The following is a 20,327-nucleotide window of genomic DNA, read 5'->3' on the forward strand; positions in this document are numbered from 1 at the left end:
TTATAGCTCTTATCTATCTTATCTCTAGCTATAGGGCAACCCCTCATGGGGTCACGTATCAAACGCCAACTTCGGTATCATCACCATCTTGCCAGGCCTCGGCTGAGGCCACTCCTATATCCCCGGAGGCTCAAGGGCATCTTTTTCAGTGTTTCCGTGGCTTTATCTTCTCCGAGCGCGGTAGGTCCGTCTCATCGTGGGTATGGGCCATAGCCATGATATCCAGAAGGGTATGAATGTGAGCTGTTAATTTCATCTGCCGGTAGACTGGTTATTTCGCAGCGGCCAAGCTTTGACGCCGTTATCATAGGCATATTCCAGGTACTACGAAGTTGGTATAGAGCCGTCTTAACAGGCTAGCTGGATACTCTGCTTGGGACTCTGACGGCTGATACGACTATGGAGCATAACTAGCTAGGGGGGTTGGTGAGGTTGGTGAGGTTAGTCCGACCCTGAGGTAATATAGTACTAACCGTCTCGATATTCTCTTACTAAATACTAAAGCCTTTACCCTCTCACTAATTACTTAGGCCAAGTATTCCCGCGTGATATTTATTTTAAGTAACTATTCCTTTAATCTAGGAAACCGTCTCCTCGGGTAGTACTATCGGCGCTCCTAAGCACCGTTGATAGTGAAGTTAAGATCGATTAGACCGGCACTGAGACAACCCCGGTGATGTGGATCCAAATCAGAGGATCTGATTGGCTACATCGTTGCTCTTAAGCAACATTTCGTAGCTTCGGAAATAGCTGAGCTTTCTAGAAAAAACACCATCAAAAGAGATCTGAACCACACAACTGACTTGGCACGAAATCAATCCTGATATTCGTGACTTGAGTCCTGTGAGGTCAGATCGACCAGGATACACAGTGATACAAAAAGGTAGGGGGACCCACTGGTTAGGTGAATCCCATTCAATTAGATACTATAACGTTGCGCACTGCTGCATTATAGCATCCTTCCCCCTATGTGCACGCATCACCCGGCATTCAGCCTTGTGTAACAGGATAAAGAAGCTAAATTTCTAATACCCAGTCATTAACAGCTTCTATCGACCGGCCGGCGGCTTGTATCGATGGTACCCACGTTCTCTGTACCACATCACGATTCGCTTTCCCAGTCCGCGGCATCTTTCTTACCGAGCCCAAAAGTCAGTATTGACCTTGGATATTACACTAAACCATACCAGAATAAAGCCAAATCGGTAGTAGGAAGTTCGGGCTTGCTAAGACGTCACGAGGCACTGGAAGCATTGTATGGTCAAGGACTGAGACTAGTCATACGGTGGCAGGGGCCGCTGCGAGTCGGAAAACTTTTGGCCAGAAGCTCCATAGACCCAAATTACTTTGCTCTGCTGTTAGAGATGATTACTTTTCTTTTATCACTTGTGCATCACTTGAGCTCTTGGGCTGTTTCTGCGGCTCATTTCGACTTCAGCCTTACGAGTGGGCCCACTTATTTGCCGATGGTTTGGTTTCGCACCAGCCGATCCTGATTGCATTCACTTCAGACTTTTCAATTTCAAGAAGCCCGAGACCGGTAGCTCTGCAACCCCAATTGGCATGACGACACTCTTTGAGCGCAATAGCGCTCTTGTTCAATGGGTTGAGCAACCAGATTCCGGACATGCCGCTGGCGGCAGTCTCCACCCCGCCATTGAGGTTTACCATGACGCCCTCACCAACAGCTCCTTCAGAGTCAAGGACGGCTGCTCAATTGAGCGCGGCGACCCCATTGTTGCGCTTCCGCTTTCAAAAACGCTTTCATACCTGAACGCAATTGGCGGCCATCCGGATTTCCCAGATTTCAGGCATGAGAGTTTTCGTGGAAACCCCGAGACCGCAGAATGGTTCCCCGCTGAGTTTCTGAAGGAGACGCCCCCGCATGTGACTGGTCGTTTCGTTTTGATGCAGCAGTATCTCTTGGGACGGGATTCTGCTTGGTGGCCATACATCCGGACACTCCCACAACCGGAACACGTGGGAGGCATGCTTCCTGCATTGTGGCCGAATGATGATATCGAGTTCCTGACGGGGACCAACGCGTATGTTGCCGTTCAGGAGATCAAGTCAACGCTGAAGAAGGAATACAAAGCCGCCATGAAGCTACTACCCGAAAAGTATGCCTTTAAGGGCTATTCCAGGCCATTGTACCTTTGGTCGTACGGCATATTTACGAGCAGGAGCTTTCGACCGTCATTGATCATTCCGGATGGGGGTTCCTTGGGGCTGTCATGTGACATCGACGACTTCTCACTGCTGCTCCCTCTCTATGATATTGGGAATCACTCGCCGCTGGCAAGAACGACCTGGAGTACCGATAGAGAGACGCAGATATGCAGGCTGCAGGCCGGTCAATCATGCGGTCCTGGTGAGCAGGTGTACAACAACTACGGCATGAAGACGAACGCTGAGCTCCTCCTGGGCTATGGTTTCGTCCTGGCCGAGACGGATGACTTCCACAACGATTACCATCACATCAAAACGAAACCAACAGATGATGATGACCTCGCATCCACTCACCTCGTCTCGCTTCGCCCAATGAACGACCCCAGCACCGTGACGGGTAGATCCAGGCAGCAGCTGTTGGACGACACTGAAGTCTTGAGCGAGTTATCTCATATTCAAGATTCCCTAGTGTTAAACCTCTACGAAGCTATCGGAAGGGCCACCGGCGTGATCAATGAAGTCAGTATTGAGGACCTGATGGCGGGCAAAATCGTGCAAGAGGTCAAGGATAAGATCATCACTGCATTGGGCTCCAAACTGTCTTTTGACCTGGAAACATTGGACGAAGTCGAAATCGTGGGCGATGAGCTCAATCCGAATCAGCAGCTCGCAGTCTTGTATCGGGAGCAATGCAGGAAGGTGCTCGAAAATGCCCTGGCCAAAGTATCGGGAATTCGTTAATGTCGAAAAAATGCCTGCAGAAAGCGAAATCTAGCGAGAAGAGCGGGCATCCCAACGGTCCAACAGGATCACGTCTTGCGGGCCATCAATGGGTTTTCCGGCTTTGGGTTTTCATGTTGAAATTCTACAGCGGACGACCAAGGTTTGCTTCCATTGGTCAATCGGACGGGTGGTGGAGGTTTCGTTGCTACCAAGCCTTGAATTGTAGTGCGTTGGCCGCCACATACGTACAACAGGGCCTCGGTGATTCTGGGCCGTGGCCATCTGGCAAAGTCAGCATAAACCTTGTTTGCTGAAAAACAAGTCCGCTGTTCTAACCTGTCCTCGGAAATGAACACTATTACATTTTGAAGTACTAAATGTGACGATGTGTAATCATCAACTCAGTCTTGGCGCCGCGAGTCATCTCGCGGCGCCAACATGAACCCCGTAATACCAACTTCTACTTGACCACTGCAGTATGCATGGAATGATTCACGATCACCTCGGTGCAATTACCTGACATCACGTCTATGCGGCATACTCCGTCGATCTACCCTGGCATCACCACCCCACCTTTTGTGACTTCTCTTGGCGACTGAGCGACGGCGACGGCACGTCGTCTCCGCCGTTGGTCAATCCCTGCCAACCCTATCATGTACCAACTCGGCGATCGCGGTAGGAATTCACCAGCAGATTTTCGAGTACACCAAACAACTGCTATACATTAGGTGAAACGAAAACAGTCAATACTCGAATCAACACTCGAATCACGCGGACAATCGGAGGGCGCTAAACTGACGAAGGCGATTATGCAACCAGCACTACATCGGTCGGTGCCTCGAGAAGTACATCAAGTTTGAAGTATTCACCAGGCCGCCGAATTATCCGGGATACGAGGCGCAAACGAGATTATACAGTTATTCTTGAGTAATAAAGTGGAAATTTCAATTCAAGGGTATCATGGCTTTCCTATCCGTCCATCCCGTCCGCCTCCGGCCTCCCGTTGAGATTTCTTTTGGTACTCCTCATACCGTACCACAACCTCGCTAAATGCGTCTTTTGCACAATGATCCACCGCAGTGTGGAAATTTAGTAGTGCCGCAACACCAACATAAAATGTGCGGTACAACGATGTCGCAAATCCAAACAAAGAAATCAACGTCTGCAACCCCATCTCATTTCCTTTAATTCACCGATTGTCGCAGTTGCTTGCATGTCGTCAATATCTCCTCGCGCCTAGTAACCTATCCGTAATTGACATTTCTTAATGACATCCTCGGCGTCACTTGGCAGCATGCCAATGTTGTCGTTGAGCAAATTCAAACATGCTTTTGAGGCTGTGTAACAATATGTCAGCAAATTAATACGAGTTGTCCGTTATCGCGCCAACACCATCCATGATTCACCTCAGCTCGACTTGAACTCGGGTAACGCAAGTGCATGCATGATAAGACTATACAATCGACTCACGTAGTAGTAATCTGGCATCGCCAGACTCGAGCGCGGCGCTCATCCTCGCCGACTTATAGCACCCGAAAATCTGCTGCAGCGCAAGCATGCGCCGCCAAAGTCTCTCCGTATCGCCATCCGTACCGTCCTCGAGAAGTCTCAGTGAATCTCTCCTCCGCTCATTGAATTCTTCGGACATTTGCGACTCAGTAGTGGATGAGACGGACGAACTAGGTGAGGGAGATCGCGACTGGCGTGTGCCGCACTCGAGAACGCTGGGGAAATTTGACGTAGTGGTGGACTCTGGTTCTGGTTCGGACGTGGGGGCACATGCGCGTGGGGGGCACGGCGTGATAGCGTCGATGTCATCTGAATAGGACGACGATCGTGAGAGTGAGGACCTGCTGGAGCGCGACATGGTGTCCGCTGTTATGATATAATCTTCTGTGGATCCAACAGATATCGTGACACTTGATGTAGGTAGTGGTAATGGGCGTTTGTGGTGATGTAGGTAGGTAAAGTATGCAGGCAAAGTACTAGTCCCGACGGGTCCTTTTTATGTGGAAAAAATTTGAACCTGAGACAAAGGAAACCTCGGAACTCGAGACGAGACGACGAATTTTTGCGATGTAGCATCAACAAACAATCACAAGGTAGTAAGTGGCCCCTCTTACCGATCTGACCGAGCCGGGATTGACGGGGCAGGTGGGAAATTTTATATACACCCACACACATCAGATGCTTTAAGCCATAACCTTGCGGCATTGAAACCCATGTATGTACCTTGATCGAGCCAAGGTTGTCTTCATGGGATGACGATGAAACTTGCATCTAGCCGCTGGTGATTGGACTACACAGACCACGCGGAGTCTACAGCATACTCAGGGTTATGCAGTTGTTCTCTCCATCCATCAATGACTACATCTCTGGGCTTCCCGCGTCTCTGTCTGAGTCAAGCCGGTGTCAGCAGCGGATGTTCCCAGCTTGCCGACGACGATGGTAACGCTGGGTATGAATGCAGCTTGATTGAGGTCATGATGAGTGAGCTCATCCGACCCAAGCCATGGGCCGCACGTCAAAGGGGTGGCCATGAGAGGCTTGCATCAGCGCTGATGACAACTGAGTAGCGCAGAAGTATGTGTGTAGCATTGGGGTGTCCGTCAGAGGACACAAGCTTTTGCGTTGTTGGCCGGCGGGCGCCAAAAGTTGGCTGCAAGGGTTGGGTTGCAGACTGCAGATCCATTCAACTACCGATGCGCCCGCCAGGCCCTGCCAACTCCACCCTACCACACCTCAAGTCCCGCTATCGGTGATCTGCATCACACGATGAAGTTGGCGGGTTCGTCTGGTGTCGTCAGTCTCGTAATACAATCGCCGGAATTGCAATTTCGAGGACAGAGAACAGCTCGTGTGCGGTTGGGATTGTACAGCATCAACCTGATTTCGCCGTCATGGACGTCATGAAACTTCACGGTTATGTTGTCAGTCGGCGAGAAGACAAAAGAAAGAAAACTCGAGTAGTCCGGCGAAATCAAGGATTTGACGTTCTAGCTTTTCGGATTCCGACCAACTAGGGTGAGTGCTCGGATCATTTGTTTGAAGATTTCTTCAGAGTACTTGAGCGTACACTGGTTTTTCCGTAACCACGGAAGTACCCGCGATGGACTTGCACTTGAAACTTCGTCTCTACATAAGTAGCGCGGGGGTAACCTAACCCGCCTTAGGGAGTATTGGTGACAGCTCGTCGATTTCCACATGATCAATGAGGCGTCTGGTGGATGATTGAGCATCCTCTGTGCAGGCATCTTTAACGCACAAGAACTTCAAGTGAGGCGACTGGTGGATCGTGACAAGTCATGTCACCTTCATTGGAGGACAACCCTTTCATGAAGTCGTTGTTACTGCCAGCAGGACGATAAATCACGAGCCGCGCACACCAGTATTCCAACCCTGGGAAAGGTTTAGGAAAGTGGTCATGCACTCGATCGTCAATACCCCTCATCATCGCACGATAGACGTCTTATCTTTCCCAGACAAGCCGGCAGAGATACGACTATTCAGGTGAGTGCAATCCGTTAGACAGGTATGGGCCCACAGGCATCGCCCAATTCAGCATCGCCGCAACTCAGAAGTATTTCAATAACGGCTGGCGTGGGTTGCGTATCGGAGAATTGTTGTCGAGTGATTATTAGCGTGCGGTGAACTGGCTTGCAGATGATCGACAATATATGCATAGCCGTCTGCCATTTTTGTAAGGGGGTAGTGTGCGAATGGACGGCAACGCGGCGTTTCACCGGTTCACCAGCAGCAAGCACCAATAACAGTGTTAAAAACCGAGTATAGCCGTTGTCTAAGCCTCGAAAGATGAGATTGCTGAAGATGATCGTCGCCCCGGGTGCAGATCCGGGCATGTAACGGGCGGGGTACGGCGTCACGACGACTTCTTCGCCCGGAATCGGGGCTTAAGGTTTCGCGCCCATGAGCTATTCTCCTTTAAGTGTATGTCTTCGATGGTTGCCGAACCGCGCCTGCCGCCCGAACGGTCGAATCTCTCATCCCTCACACGCAACGGTATCAAAGAATCTATTTACGCGTCCTGTTCACGAAGGGTGTGTGCGGCCGCTTGCATGAGCCTCTAAACTCGTATCTTCGTATCCGGAGTGTGCCAGGACACCACGGCTCAGTGCACTTGCGGAAAGGGCGTTGGACGGCGTCTTCACTCAACCACAGCCTCAAAGCTTCGAAAGGGCAGATGATAAGACTTGATTCCGGCACTCTAGACTGTTGATAACATGCGATGCTGGCAATCTAAAGTTGGCTTGGAGGGCTTGGAGATCAGCGTAAGTGGAGGTCGCGGTAGCTGTGGCACCTGTCATATCCTCCTCACCTTCACCGCGACTTGCGGCGCTGCTGTGGTGGGATGAAATTCGCCGCAGGGGATATGGACAGCTTACCAACTACGCATTCGAGACCTTAAGGCTGGTGGTAGGGCCTGTTGTTGTGAATTCCGTGGTCTAATCTCCTAGGTGCGCAGCCTAGGTGCGCGGTGATAACCCTGTCTTCGTGCTCAGCCATCGTGCCCTTAATGCAGTCGAGAACGATCGGCATCCAAGAGGCAAGAGCAAGCCCAAGCCCAAGCGAGCCCAATTTGGCCTTTGCGGTCCTCAAAAGGAAGGCACCACCATGCAGCAGCGGGGTACAGATTCCGATTAGTCCGACCCTTGGGTCAGTAGTTGACCTGTGCCTTGGCGGCTCTACATAGTATATTTAACTTGGGTCCACCCTCGTTCCCAGCTTTTGGTGATCGCTGTTATTATTGGACGTTATCCCTAATAGGTGCTGACCTCGCATCGACTTTTGATTGTTTTCCGTCAGCACTGACTCCCATGCAGTGACCTTGCTAGCTCCAAATTCTCATCTCGCAATTGCATGAATGCTATCCTATTTTTGCGCCGTGATTTGTTCCTTCCAGTACCGCGCCACGCTAACTAGCGTCGACATGACGGCATTTGTGGCTCCTGCCCCAAACCTTCCGGGCTCACGGTATTGGCCCGGACGATCATTTCTGTGATATCGCCTCCAGATTCGTCATACACGGCCAACAATTTCACCCAAAAGTGCCTTTCTGGTTGGTATCCGTTGTTGCCAACAGATTATTTCATTATCGATATCGGACAATTTGGCAACCAACACTAGCAAGTTCGCCACGTGTTGAAGCGGGGAACGGTTGTTGGAGAGAGCGGCATAGACGGTTCAGCCCCAGCCCCACCAAATCGCGCGAGTTCAACGTAATCTCTCTCGTGCTGGCAGGGTTGGAAACGCTGTGACACCTTGTGGCTCAGCTTCCCAATGTGTTCGTACTGCTCCATAAACACCAAGACGGAAAAGCTAAAGATAGTTGCTTGAATCAAACCCATCCGGTATACTTCACATCAGTCTTACGGATCTGTACGGATCTGATACATGCATTCCATGTAGGCACATTCGACGCAATGACTGACCAGAACTAGGAAGCAGGGCTACCCGAATCTCAGCCTTGTTAATGAAAAATCTTTGTACAGGGCTCTTGCCATACACGGCAAATGATACTTGCCTAGGACGGGCCGCACCTGGAGCGGGGTCGATACCTAGATACCATGCCGCTTTGCCATTATGGATGCAAGCGCATGCCGTGCCACTGCTCGATGTCCGTGATCTCGACTGCTTCGACCTGACGAGGCTCGTTCCTTCCACTTTCACTTTACTTTTTAGATGGCTCGTCTTACTGTTTTGTTTCTCGCTTTTCTCTAATTGGGCTTGATTCATTTTGACATCGTGCGTCCTTTATGTCATCAGATAAACAAGACCGATATCCTGAAAACTCTCGTATTCTCTTTCCCACACCCAAGGCTCTCTTGTCGAGCAGGTGAGACTCGTCAGCAACAGACGATTCACAGTTTGAAGCGCTTCTCGGCGACGACCACTTCTCTCCACCAGAGAGATCTGGTCGCACGGATTTGGTTTTGCTCGTTGATCTGTCCATCGGGTTCTGGCTCATAACCTCAACCATGCTGTCCAAAATGCGCTCTCGACAAGCACTTATCGCCACTCTTGTATTTCTAGTCACGGTATTCTTTTTCTTGCGAAGCGTCACTGGGCTAAGCGTAGTCAAGCTGTCTTCTGTCCATGAAGATGACAAAACATCGCCGCCACACCCAACGTATAAGCCAGTACCAACATGGACTCCTCCACCGGTACGAGATCCATTCCCGGCTCTCTCTACATCAACACCACCGCCAATCCCGAGCTACAATATCCCAAAGAAGAACAGCTGGAAGACGGACTACGACCTTGAGGTTGCGCCTGCTTTAGTCATCGGATTCACCCGCACCTGGCCGGTGCTACTTCAGGCTGTCGTGTCCTACATCACGGCTGGATGGCCACCTGAGCAGATCTACGTCGTTGAGAACACGGGCATGCAGCAAGCCAACACGCGCGGCCAACTCACGCTCCAACATCCCTGGTACATGAACCATACGCAGCTGCGCATGCTCGGGGTCAACATTGTCCAGACTCCTGTGCTGCTCACATTTGCGCAGCTGCAGAACTTCTACCTTGCCATGTCATACGAACGCAAATGGCCTTATTATTTCTGGAGTCACATGGACGTTCTAGCCCTCGGCCACGAGAACGGATTCGAGATATTGACCCCGCCTGGAGGAGAGCTGGGATATAAGAGCCTATACACGCTGTGTCTGGAAGCGTTGCGTAAGACGCTTGACTCCGGCGATAAATGGGGCACGCGCTTCTTTGCATACGACCATCTCACGCTGCAGAACCCCCAGGCGCTTGAGGACATCGGCGGCTGGGACACTTCGATCCCTTACTACATGACGGACTGTGATACGTACACACGCCTGACCATGAAAGGCTGGAGCCAAATCGACGCCAACTGTGGCGTCGTCACCGACACCTCGGCCGTGCTCGATGACCTATTGGCCTTATATCGCGTCCCGAGCGTCGACCCGGGATTCACCGACCCCAATCCACCGGAACCCACTCCGGAAACCTCAGCGAAGATCGCGAAGCGCGAGGTCATTCCACCTCACGAGCTCGACATGCAAAATCCACTTGATTACTGGTGGGCGCTGCTTCGTACCAGCGACTTCATGTTTCACTACAAGCACGGCAACCGCGGACGCAATACGTGGCAAGCGAGCCAGCACGGCGGTGACAGCGAGCCCTTCTACTACAATGCCGACGGGTTCACCGAAGCTTTGGACGTTCTTACCGAAGCGGGCAAAGAGGTGTTCCGTCGGAAGTGGGGACACAACAACTGCAACCTCATTGATGGCGGCGGTTTGCACTTTGAAGACCAGTGGCGGGTGCTGAAGGATTTCGAAAAGTAGAGCTGGAATCCTTTTTGGTAGTCGGGCAGATCATGCGCGAGATCGACAAGGGTTATTTTCAATGTCTTATCGGATACACGGTGATTTGGCGTACGGTTGATTTTGGCCGAGTGTGTGGAAAAGGTCATAATATCTGACATGAGCACTAGGGTCCCTAGAGCTGGAAGCATTAACTTGTAGGATGGAGGGTATGATGAACGCATGAGTGGATGACAAGTCCGCATGTTTATAGCTTTTATGACAGTATATGATACCATTAATGAGATTGTGACAAAACCTTGTGTTTTCCTGCTTCTCCTCCGGGCGAGGTTCGGGTTGGTTTGTCCGCCCTCTTCGAAGATATTTTCCATACGGACCTTTCGTCGTAGGCTACAGGGCACACAATGCTACAATGGAACGAAGTTTCGCACGCGGGTATCATGGCAACACTACTGTATTCGTCGAAAGTCTCAAAAGCTACCAAGCAGTTTAGTTATCTTGTCACCCTTGACGTCCCACACCCACATTCGGGACACCCGCACATGTGGGACACCCAAAAATGCCTCATCAACACCGCTAGCCTCTAACTTCAACCTCTTTTTTCTTTACCAATATCGATTCAATCATTACAAAATTTTACGTCCGTCTTCTTTACACTAATATGAGTCAATATACCGAAGATGATATTTATCGAGCTCTTCAAGCAATAGCTACCGGTCAAAGCCTCCGAAAAGCGGCATATGAGCATGGTGTCCCAAGGTCTACTCTTTCACGACGGATTCAGGGAGCCCAGTCAAGAGATATGGCCTTCGCTGACTACCAGAGGCTCTCTCCAGCCCAGGAATCCCATCTGGCTGAATGGGTTCGAATCCAGGCTGCCCTAGGCCTCCCACCAACCCATCAACAGCTCAAAGACTTCGCCGAGCGTATCCTACAGATCCACGGAGACACCGAACCACTTGGAAAGAACTGGGTCCAGGCTTTTATCAAGAGGAACCCTTCAGTAAAGGTCCAGAGAAGCAGAGCTATCGATTCCCAGCGTATTAATGGAGCCTCAGCTAATGTGATCAGGCAATGGTTCAAATACCTCGCTATCCCTGAGATCAAAGCTATTAAGGCCTCAAATCGATACAATATGGATGAGACAGGTATTCTAGAAGGTAGAGGATCAAATGGTCTTGTTCTAGGATCATCTGAGACTCGTTCTATACGGAAGAAACAGCCTGGATCTCGCGCTTGGACATCTCTTATAGAGTGTATCTCTGCGACTGGTACTGCGCTACCCCCACTTGTGATATACGAGGGGAAGTCTGTCCAGCAGCAGTGGTTTCCTCTGGACTTGACTCCATACGAAGCCTGGAGGTTTACAGCAACAGAGAATGGGTGGACGTCAGACTCTACGGCTATCGAGTGGCTACAAAAGATCTTTATTCCTTTGACTTGACCAGAGGACCCTGAAGAGACTAGGTTACTTATCCTAGATGGGCATAGTAGCCACGAAACGACAGAGTTTATGTACCTCTGCTTCATAAACAAGATACACTTGCTTTTCTTACCGCCACATACATCCCACGTTCTCCAGCCTCTCGATCAGTCAGTCTTTGGACCCCTCAAGGCAGCCTATAAGAAGGAGCTTGGTTACCTTAACCAATGGGATACTACTACTGTCGTAGGGAAGAGAAACTTTCTCCTCTGCTATAGAAAGGCACGTCTAGCAGCATTGGCCGTTAAGAACATTATCAGTGGATGGAAATATACTGGTCTCTGGCCTTCGAGCATAGCTAGACCCCTTATGAGCCCCCTGCTCCTTGAGAATACGTCAGCACCAATCAAACAGCCTAGTCAGACTTGCAAAGGGCACTCTAGTAGTCAGGACTGGGCGTTAGAGACATCAGCAGTAGCCTGGTCAACGCCTAAGAGGAGAGATGAGCTCCAAGATCAACTCAGCTTATTCAGCAAGCTTGATAGTGATCCAAATACCCAGCGGCTACTCTTTCTGAAAGTTCAAAAGGGCTTTGATGAGAAGGACTACCAGTTAGCTGTCGCACAGCGAAAGATTGAGGCAATAGAGGCAGAGCTTGAGGCTAGTAGGGCTAGGAAGCGGAGGAAGGTCAAGATGAGCCCTAATTCGAAGTTTACTAATATCAAGGCTATTCGGAAGGCTCATATCGAGGCTGGTGAAATTGAGGATAGTACAGATGAGTCTAGCGAGTCTGAAAACCCTAGTGATGGTTAAAGCTGTATTGTAGTCGCATCAGAATAAGTGTAAAAAAAGGTTGAAGTCAATAGTTATAATATACAGCATCATTTTTAGGGCGTCCCATATGTGGGGTGTCCCGGATGTGGGTGTGGGACGTTATACGCTCAAAACAATATTCATGTGCATCGTAGAATCAAAGGACCAGTGAGTGAACTAATACACAGCAACCGATAATTACTGTCTAATAGGTCGGCATTCCACTGGTGTTACCGTGTTTTTCCCTCGTGGTTGCACCATATAGTGCTAGTCAACTACTCGTAGGTGGCCTCAACGCTGCCCATCTTCTTCCCATCCACCTCAAGGAAAAACTTCAGGTTGGCCGTGCCGGTCGAGACGGCGAAATAAAAGCGGAAATCGAGGTAAATTTTGCCATCGATATCGGTCCGCTTCTTAAATAACGATTGGTCTACCAACTGAATATCTCCCATGAGGGTGCAGCAGACCTTCACGTCACAGCCGGGATACACGGGGGCAATACGGGTGTCCGAGTAGACGAGGTCGTCGTAGAATATGAGATCGTCGGATTCGTGCTTAAAAGCCAACGTACGGTGGAACCGGAACTTGACAGGTTCGCTTCGCTTCAACTCGTGACCTATTATTTTGTGAAACTTGCAGTCAATGTCCACCTTGTGGAACCTGGTCTTTCCGTTGTATTTAGGTAGTAGATCGTGGGGCGACCTCTATCCAGGAGGGGATCATATACTCTCCAGGTGCTGACACCGTAGTGCCGGTCCGTCTGGTGGAGATCATAGTAGCCTCGTCTCCTAACACAGGTCAGTGGTTGTTTGAGGAGTTTTTGAGTTATGGGCATTGATATACTTACTTGGCAATGGAAACCCAAGCATCATGGGGCTATATGACCCGGATATCTGGTGAGCTGAACTTAGTCTGGATGCAGTCCTTCAGATACTGGCTCGAGCCAAAGCCTGCGACAAGGAATATTCCCTGTGTGTAGTTAGCTACTAGTGTCGTTTCTGCGGTAATTTTCACCCCCATCCAGGGCTCTGCCTCCTCGTTTCTACAATATAGCTCTGACTTGGCCCTCAATCACCCAAACGATGTCTTCGGCAAGAGGCTCGGACGTGTCCTTGAGTTCTTGGTTTCGCATACAATTAGCTTGAGCGCCGCAGCCTCGAGCTCCTTGATCACCAAAACTGGGTGAATCCCAGCCTTCTGGATAGCCTCAACGGTGCTTCTGTGAGAACTCCATCAAATTAGTGCTGCAGAGACGTTGGATTAACATAACTTCAAGGTATGATCCTTGGCCTGGTCATACCAGACGGCAGGAACGCTGAGAACGAAGTCCTTCTTGCAGAGGTTGAAGTAGTCGCGGATTTCGGCAGATTCAGTATTGACAAGAGTGGGAATCATGGGCTGTCTATAACTCTCGAGGTCTGCTCAGGTTGTGAACGCGGTAAGAACACGAGTTTGATGTTGCCAACGGAACGAGTTCGTGGAGAAGTAAACAGCTCTGAGATCGCTTGTGTTAAGTATAGTCAAGGTCACTCGGGGGGACAAGTAAAGAAAGTTTCTCATATGAATATTATGTCGCAGCAGCCATGAGCTACTATAATAGGGGAGGAATCCATGAGCAGCTCCACATATCATACCTGTATGGCAACGCATACTAGATATGATTAATCCAATTGTCCCTGTCATGGGTAAACCACATACCAAATGTGACGGTAGATTGGCGAGAAAATAAACCGTTAGCACTGTGGTTTACAATAAAATCTCAGAAGCCCGTTAAATACAATTTGCGGCCATGTTCAACCTGAATCGTCACACCGCTCGTAGAATTTACTGATAGTGCCGTTTGTTATAATAATGCTGCCGAGGCGTAGGCACCATAGCACGAACGACATGAGAAAATGTCCACAAAGCTCTGACCAGACGACACTACCATGCAAGTAAACTAAAGAGTAGACGGATACTGTCAGGGTACGGCTAGGCCGAAGGCAATAGTACAGAGTGATGGGGAGTAACGGGCGTCCCTCCTACGTAGCACCGGGTGGTCACTGGCGGTCTCAGGTAGGGGTGCCCACGGTGATGCATTGATCTCTGCCCTCTCTATCTTCCTCCGTCTCGACTCCTTACTTATAGCCAGCCGAGGTTCTCTCTTGGATTCTGGATGTTTGCTTCCGTATGTCTGTGTTCCTCCGACTTCGGCCAATATCTTGGACAGCGGCTCCTTATCTGCAACCAAGCGATTCCCTATCCGCTGCAAACGGCTTCAACGGCTCTCATTCGCCACAAGCGGCTCTCTAGCCGCCACAAACGGCTTCCTACCTGGTGGAAGCCGGCCCGCCTCGGATGACACTTGTGGCTCTGACAACTCCTTCCCTATCCTACTTCGAGATGGTCCTTATATAGATAGCTAGGCCGCCGCTTGGACCCGGCATAACAGCAGGGTCGGCGATGCCAAGGATCTTGACTCTCGTCATCCCAAAGCTTCACATAGATTGTAATCATGATTCGGGAGTCTTTTGTCCGAAACACCCCTCCGGCGGCCCGCCGGTGTCCTGCGTTCAGTGTCCTGACACCCACTGGTGCCTATGGCATTCTGTTCTCTGACAGATACCTTAACTAGACCCTGAAAATACATCAACTAAGACAAACCCAGAACGCATATAACCTACATCCCTTGAATCTAGTGGTATTTTGACCCCCTAATCACTTTTCGCCCCGCGAACGAAGAATATCTGAAGAACCTGAACAAGTCCCTAACAACCACCATCAGAAGAGAGAAAAAAAAGAGGAAATCTCCATTCTACCCAGAACATGGCCAATCAAATAGATGTTCCAACTATACACCGCACTTTGACTTCGTTGCTAGTAATCGCCGGCGAGTATTTTTCCCCAGCAAAGTGGATCTAGCTGATAAAGAAACCACCAACGACCCCAATACATCACCGCCGCCTATTCCTCGTCCAGCCCCAATCCTCCAACCTCCCAAGCAGCAGCTGCAAACAAAGCAGTCCTCTCATCCCACCTCCGTCCCACAATCTGCATCCCCACTGGCAACCTCCCCTCTCCATCCTCGACCCTTCCCCAACCCACCGGCATGATCAAACCCGGATGTCCCGTGACATTAAAAGGCATCGTATTGGCCGTATTCCCCAAAACCAAATCAACAAACCCCTTCTGTCCCATTCCATCCATATCTCCCTTAGCACTGCTTCTTTGCTTCTTCCCCACCGTCGGGTTCGCCGGCGTGATCAGAATGTCGTATTTAGCGAGTGCAGCATCGTAAGCCGCTCGCAGCTCATGGACATGCGTTATCGCCTTCGCCCTTACTCGCGGCGGGTATCGGGCTTGAGAGTCGAGGTAGTGGCCATCAACTAGCGCGCTCACCACGGCTGGGTTGGATCGGTTCATGGTCTCGTACCAGTCCTGTCCTGGTTTCGGGGGGTCAAGGTTGGGTAGGGAGTACGACAACAGTGTCGGTGCCGAGTTGTGCAGGAAAGTGCTTGCCATATGCTCCCTTGTAGTGGCTGTGAAAATAGCGGGCGCTTTAGCATGAAGCGGGATGGAGACCTCCTCCACTTCACCTCCCAACGCCCTGAATCGTTCAGCTGCTTTCCTTACCGTAGCCGCAACATCAGGATTCAGCTGCGGCACAGCAAAAGCTTCAGTCAGAATCCCGACCCTGAGCCCTTTAGCGGCGGTAGTAGGCGTCCAATTACCTGTGGGCTTGCGGACGGCAATGGCATCGTCGAGCAGGTCATGGTAAGACGGGACGGAGGACCGAAGAGGACACTCGGGGGTCATGCGGGGATCGATACCATCGTATCCCGCCAAGACGGTTAGGAGGAGGGCTAGGTCGCGGACCGAGGAAGCCATGGGGCCGGCGTGGTCTATGAGTGGGTGGAGGGGACAGATTCCAGTGTACGGTATTAGCCCGTGGGTGGGTTTCAGGCCGTAGATGCCGGTATATGCTGCGGGCTGGGAGGTTTGATATTAGTAAGTGATGCTTCTAGCCTGTCTCGTGGGGTAGAAGTTATGTCTGCGAAGAAAAGGAATTGTGTTGGTTCACTGTGCCTGAAGTATAAGATGAAAGAGGCAAAAGGACTTGGGATTGCTCACTATCCTGATACTCCCCCCTTGATCCCCCCCAATCGCCAAATCCACCCCCTCCCCCAACTCCCCATCCTGCACATTGAACCCCCTCGCCTCCCGCCACCTCCTCACGACCTTCACCCCGACCAACGCCGCCGACCCACTGCTACTTCCCCCACATGAATACCCCTTCAACCACGGATTCTGCACCGGCCCCGTAGCACTCGACAGCGAAAGCCCTGACATGCAGTAGTTCTCGCACGTTGACGTGCCGAGGACGGTGGCGCCTGCCTCGAGAACGCGGCTGATGACAGGGGCGTCGATGTCGGGGATTGGATAGGGCGCTTGGCGGCAGAGGTGGTATTCTTGCGTGCCGCCGGTCAGGGGGATGCCGGAAAGGCAGATGTTATCTTTTGCGGCGAGGGTTTTGCCGGCCAGGTGGCCGCGGGAGGATTCGGGGTTGGGGGATTTGAGTTCAGTCTATAGAGTATAGTCAGCCAGCTGAATAACTTTGCGGGCGAGTAGAGTTGGGAGAAAGGGGATCGGACTCGATGCGACCACGCATTCAGCGGGTTCTCTTCAGACGTAGGTCGTCTATAAGCCCGTGGCGTGTTGTCCGGATCCAGGTTAGGCTTCAGCCGTGGATCGATGTACTCTGGCATTTGGTCCACTATGTCCATGGACTCTAAGGTGTTCTCCAGGAGCTCAAGATACCCGACTTCATCCTCAGGCTTCATGCTGAAGCCCAGAGGCGCCATGATCTCCCGGAAGGTCTCCCGGGAGACTTGTGTTCTGTCTTGTGTAAGTATCTGAACACCAACGCAGGAGAGATGCCATACGTACTTGGCTTCATCAGACGCCATTGTGATGTCGATACTGATAAATATACTCTGTCGCGATGTAACCACCAGCCCTGAGGTGGTATTCTCCTCTCAAGAGAAAACCCCGGCTTTTCAGTCTTGTTACTCTTCAACAATGCTAGCTCATCACCCCAAACCCCTCAATTTAATAACACCCCCTACGCAGACATGTGAAGTATTCCCGACCCGCTCCCAATTGATGTCGGCTAGTTCTTGTTCGGAATGCGGGAAACGCGGCTCATGGACACCTCCGACGCGGAACCGGCGATCGCAACGCAAAATCCGACCAATGGTAGTAACCCACTCGAAGTGGGCGTGGTAGCGGGCGATAAGAGCACGTCTTGGCCAATTAACTACTATAGAGTTCTTATTCCCCTCACGTGACTGCGTCTGGACTTCCACATGATGGCTAGACCGGATAGAGTTTGGGGTTGGTTGTCCTGTGGGTTACTATCATCACCGCGGGGTTCTGGTAGATCTCTGTTTCTATTTCTGTTTCACGGTTTTTGTTGGGTTTCAAGGTGATTGATTCGTCGTCTCACCCAGTCTACGTACTCCGTACTTCCCTACTTCCCTATAACGCGCAAGGACCATGTCTGCTATACTAAGTAATCTGCAATGTCCACATCCCGAACTCGCACAATCAGCTCAGCTGCATTTATAATCATCCGACCGCCCATTCCACACACCAAAACTTGGGATGACAAGAGCTGAAAATATATACTTCCAACCTCAAAACAGTAATAGAACGCCCCTAACCTTCAACCGGACGGGAATGCCCCACTTTTTCGACGCTTACACACATCCAACCCCAGCTCTCGACTACAATGGACAAAGGATCAGCAAACCTTTCGCCCGATCAGGACTGCTCGACCTCTGAATATAGAAGGGCTTGTTGGTGTAAGGCGGATACTCCGATGTTGAAGTGTAGGGAAAGAGTCAGCTGGTTTTCGGGTATATGTTTGATTGGCGTGGCAGGTGTCGCATAACAATGAGATGACTGTTGAGAGTACCCGCTCTGTCGGGACCTAGGGTTGTGGATTGCGGGTTGTGGATGCTGAGATCGATCCGAAAAGACGTCAACTCAGCCTGTCCTTCATGGCGGATTTGCGATGAATAAGCTATACGCACTCCAGGAATGGATTAGTCTGGAAGGACTTAAAGGCTCCATGTGTCAGACTACGACGTACCATGTTGCGCGGGAGTCATCAATCAATACATTACACTGGACCAAAAACGTAGGTAACATGTAACGTGCAGGTATATTAGCGGTATAAATGCTATCCCAGAACCTCCTCACACCTTGCAAGCCGTCCGGCACGCAGTTGATGAAACACAACAGTGTGGGTGGATATCTGAGCGTCAAGGCTCTCTCTTCAGCCCGACGTAGGCCATCGCCAGTGGCCTTACCTGCACTCGAGTCGCATTACTGCATTATTCGAGCGACCGATTCCATCCATAAAACCCATCAAATCGTATCAACAATGAATCCAAACAAACAAAGCTCCATGCGCAGGGGTATGCCTCGGTATAGCTAGCCCCAAGGTATCATAACAAATTCCAAATGCTTCCATTCCTAGTCCCCGACAAAGGAGAGGGGAGTGGACAAGGCGACTGCCCGCGATCTGTTTCACGGGTACGTACTTGCGACCTTTCCTTCTAAATGTGTTGTAACCAGCCGAAACCCCAAATGAGGGCTTGTGATGATGATGATGACGACGCAGTCTCGTCCAAATGGATGATAATAAGTCTAAAAATGCTTGGAAGGGAAATCAAATCCAGTCCATGCTGGCGACAAGTCGTATTTCGTATGCCATAACGTGACTGTCGCAGATGCAATAGCAACGCCATATCTAATGCGATGATGGTTGAAGCAGCCTGATGACGTTGACGATGACCGAGCTCACAACACTTACGGGTCGAAGCCTGCTCGTTGGAAAGTTGTTGGGTATCTTGGAAAAAGTGGATGATGCTGCTCGACGACCATGTTTGTCGTCTAATGCTTCTTCTGCTCGCCGTTGCCCGTCGCCTTGGACTTGGGATGGCGAGAATGCGAGTGATGTTGTCGCACCTATCAGACATTGTTAGTTTCTAGGTCTGCTGTGGCCTGGCACACTCGCATAGGTTACGTTTCAACTTACCCGTTGACGACCACGTCGTTCTTCCTCGGGGGTGCTGACGCTCCTCCGGTCCTCCTCGTACCATGCGCTTAAGCTCTTGCCGCCAAACATCAAATCGTCATCGTCGATGACGGTCGGGACCATCCATTCGAAGCCCTGCGCTTCGGTTTCGGGGGTCGTCCTCTCGGACTGATAGTAGTAGGATGATGCGTCATGGTGCGCGTGGTGGGTATTCGTCGTAGTGGTAACCATTTTGAGGGGCGAAGGGGTTAAGGTGTGCGAATGGGTGTGCGAATGGGTGTGCGAATGTCCGTTTGACCGTTTCGTAGAGATGGTGAGGTGCGGTGACGATGTGGAACTCAAGTGGCGGTGATGGTGGCCCTGCTGGGATGTTGTCCTGCTTCGTTCTTTTCTGTTGTCCTCGGTCGCCGATGGGTTACGTCGCGACATGAGCATGCAGCCAGTACTATGCAGGTTGACTTTCGGTGACGTGACTGTGTCGGTGTCTTTTTGTGAGCGGTGTTGTGCAAGTGACACGCGGCGACAGCGACGTGGTGGGTATAGCAGTTTGAAGAAACTCGTGGAACCTCGAAACTCTTTAATAGATGTCGCGAGTCGTGTGGCTGCGGCCGGATGTCGTGATCATGCTTCTTCCTGCGGAGTAGTGTAAAGTTCCGAAGGCGGCCCAGGTGCTAAGAACCCGGATCGTGGGGTAGTATGGAAATCGCAGGTTGGAGGATGAAGATGTATGTATAGGTGAAGGCAGGCTGGCGCGGGTCGCGAGAAGAGAACGCGAGCGGGTCTAATAATACGGGTTTCC

At 50.9% G+C, this 20,327-nt stretch overlaps 7 protein-coding genes across 7 annotated transcripts; 2 read left to right on the plus strand and 5 right to left on the minus strand.

Annotated features, from left to right (window-relative positions):
* Positions 1–1,635: 1,635 nt before the first annotated feature.
* BCR38DRAFT_317839 (uncharacterized protein) lies at positions 1,636–2,886 on the plus strand (the record flags this gene model as incomplete). The annotated part of the gene is made up of 1 exon (XM_040854733.1): positions 1,636–2,886. A coding segment is annotated over one exon (1,251 nt), but the record flags the coding sequence as incomplete, so codon positions are not given.
* A 1,242-nt stretch (positions 2,887–4,128) lies between these two features.
* On the minus strand, positions 4,129–4,759 carry BCR38DRAFT_489391 (uncharacterized protein; the record flags this gene model as incomplete). The annotated part of the gene is made up of 2 exons (XM_040864389.1): positions 4,129–4,229; positions 4,363–4,759. The coding sequence occupies 2 exons, from the start codon at positions 4,757–4,759 to the stop codon at positions 4,129–4,131; spliced, it is 498 nt and encodes a 165-aa protein (XP_040711391.1).
* A 3,770-nt stretch (positions 4,760–8,529) lies between these two features.
* On the plus strand, positions 8,530–10,505 carry BCR38DRAFT_447391 (uncharacterized protein). The gene has a single exon (XM_040861146.1). The coding sequence runs from the start codon at positions 8,889–8,891 to the stop codon at positions 10,227–10,229; it is 1,341 nt and encodes a 446-aa protein (XP_040711392.1). The 5' UTR covers positions 8,530–8,888; the 3' UTR covers positions 10,230–10,505.
* A 2,214-nt stretch (positions 10,506–12,719) lies between these two features.
* Positions 12,720–13,839, minus strand: BCR38DRAFT_489394 (uncharacterized protein; the record flags this gene model as incomplete). Its single annotated transcript, XM_040864390.1, has 5 exons — positions 12,720–13,104; positions 13,172–13,232; positions 13,292–13,337; positions 13,579–13,672; positions 13,745–13,839. The coding sequence occupies 5 exons, from the start codon at positions 13,837–13,839 to the stop codon at positions 12,720–12,722; spliced, it is 681 nt and encodes a 226-aa protein (XP_040711393.1).
* A 1,285-nt stretch (positions 13,840–15,124) lies between these two features.
* On the minus strand, positions 15,125–17,691 carry BCR38DRAFT_527506 (amidase). The gene is made up of 4 exons (XM_040865396.1): positions 17,371–17,691; positions 17,076–17,319; positions 16,555–17,007; positions 15,125–16,413 (listed from the first exon to the last, which is right to left on the minus strand). Exons 1-4 carry the CDS (start codon positions 17,388–17,390, stop codon positions 15,388–15,390), a joined length of 1,743 nt encoding a protein of 580 aa, XP_040711394.1. The 5' UTR covers positions 17,391–17,691; the 3' UTR covers positions 15,125–15,387.
* A 148-nt stretch (positions 17,692–17,839) lies between these two features.
* Positions 17,840–18,609, minus strand: BCR38DRAFT_447411 (uncharacterized protein). Its single transcript, XM_040861147.1, has 2 exons — positions 18,578–18,609; positions 17,840–18,508 (listed from the first exon to the last, which is right to left on the minus strand). Exons 1-2 carry the CDS (start codon positions 18,594–18,596, stop codon positions 18,327–18,329), a joined length of 201 nt encoding a protein of 66 aa, XP_040711395.1. The 5' UTR covers positions 18,597–18,609; the 3' UTR covers positions 17,840–18,326.
* Positions 18,610–19,383: 774 nt separating this feature from the next.
* BCR38DRAFT_489396 (uncharacterized protein) lies at positions 19,384–19,759 on the minus strand (the record flags this gene model as incomplete). The annotated part of the gene is made up of 2 exons (XM_040864391.1): positions 19,384–19,458; positions 19,529–19,759. The coding sequence occupies 2 exons, from the start codon at positions 19,757–19,759 to the stop codon at positions 19,384–19,386; spliced, it is 306 nt and encodes a 101-aa protein (XP_040711396.1).
* Between the last annotated feature and the right edge of the window lie 568 nt (positions 19,760–20,327).

Source organism: Pseudomassariella vexata (genome assembly GCF_002105095.1).
Source record: "Pseudomassariella vexata strain CBS 129021 chromosome Unknown BCR38scaffold_16, whole genome shotgun sequence".
In the NCBI taxonomy this organism is placed as follows: domain Eukaryota; kingdom Fungi; phylum Ascomycota; class Sordariomycetes; order Amphisphaeriales; family Pseudomassariaceae; genus Pseudomassariella; species Pseudomassariella vexata.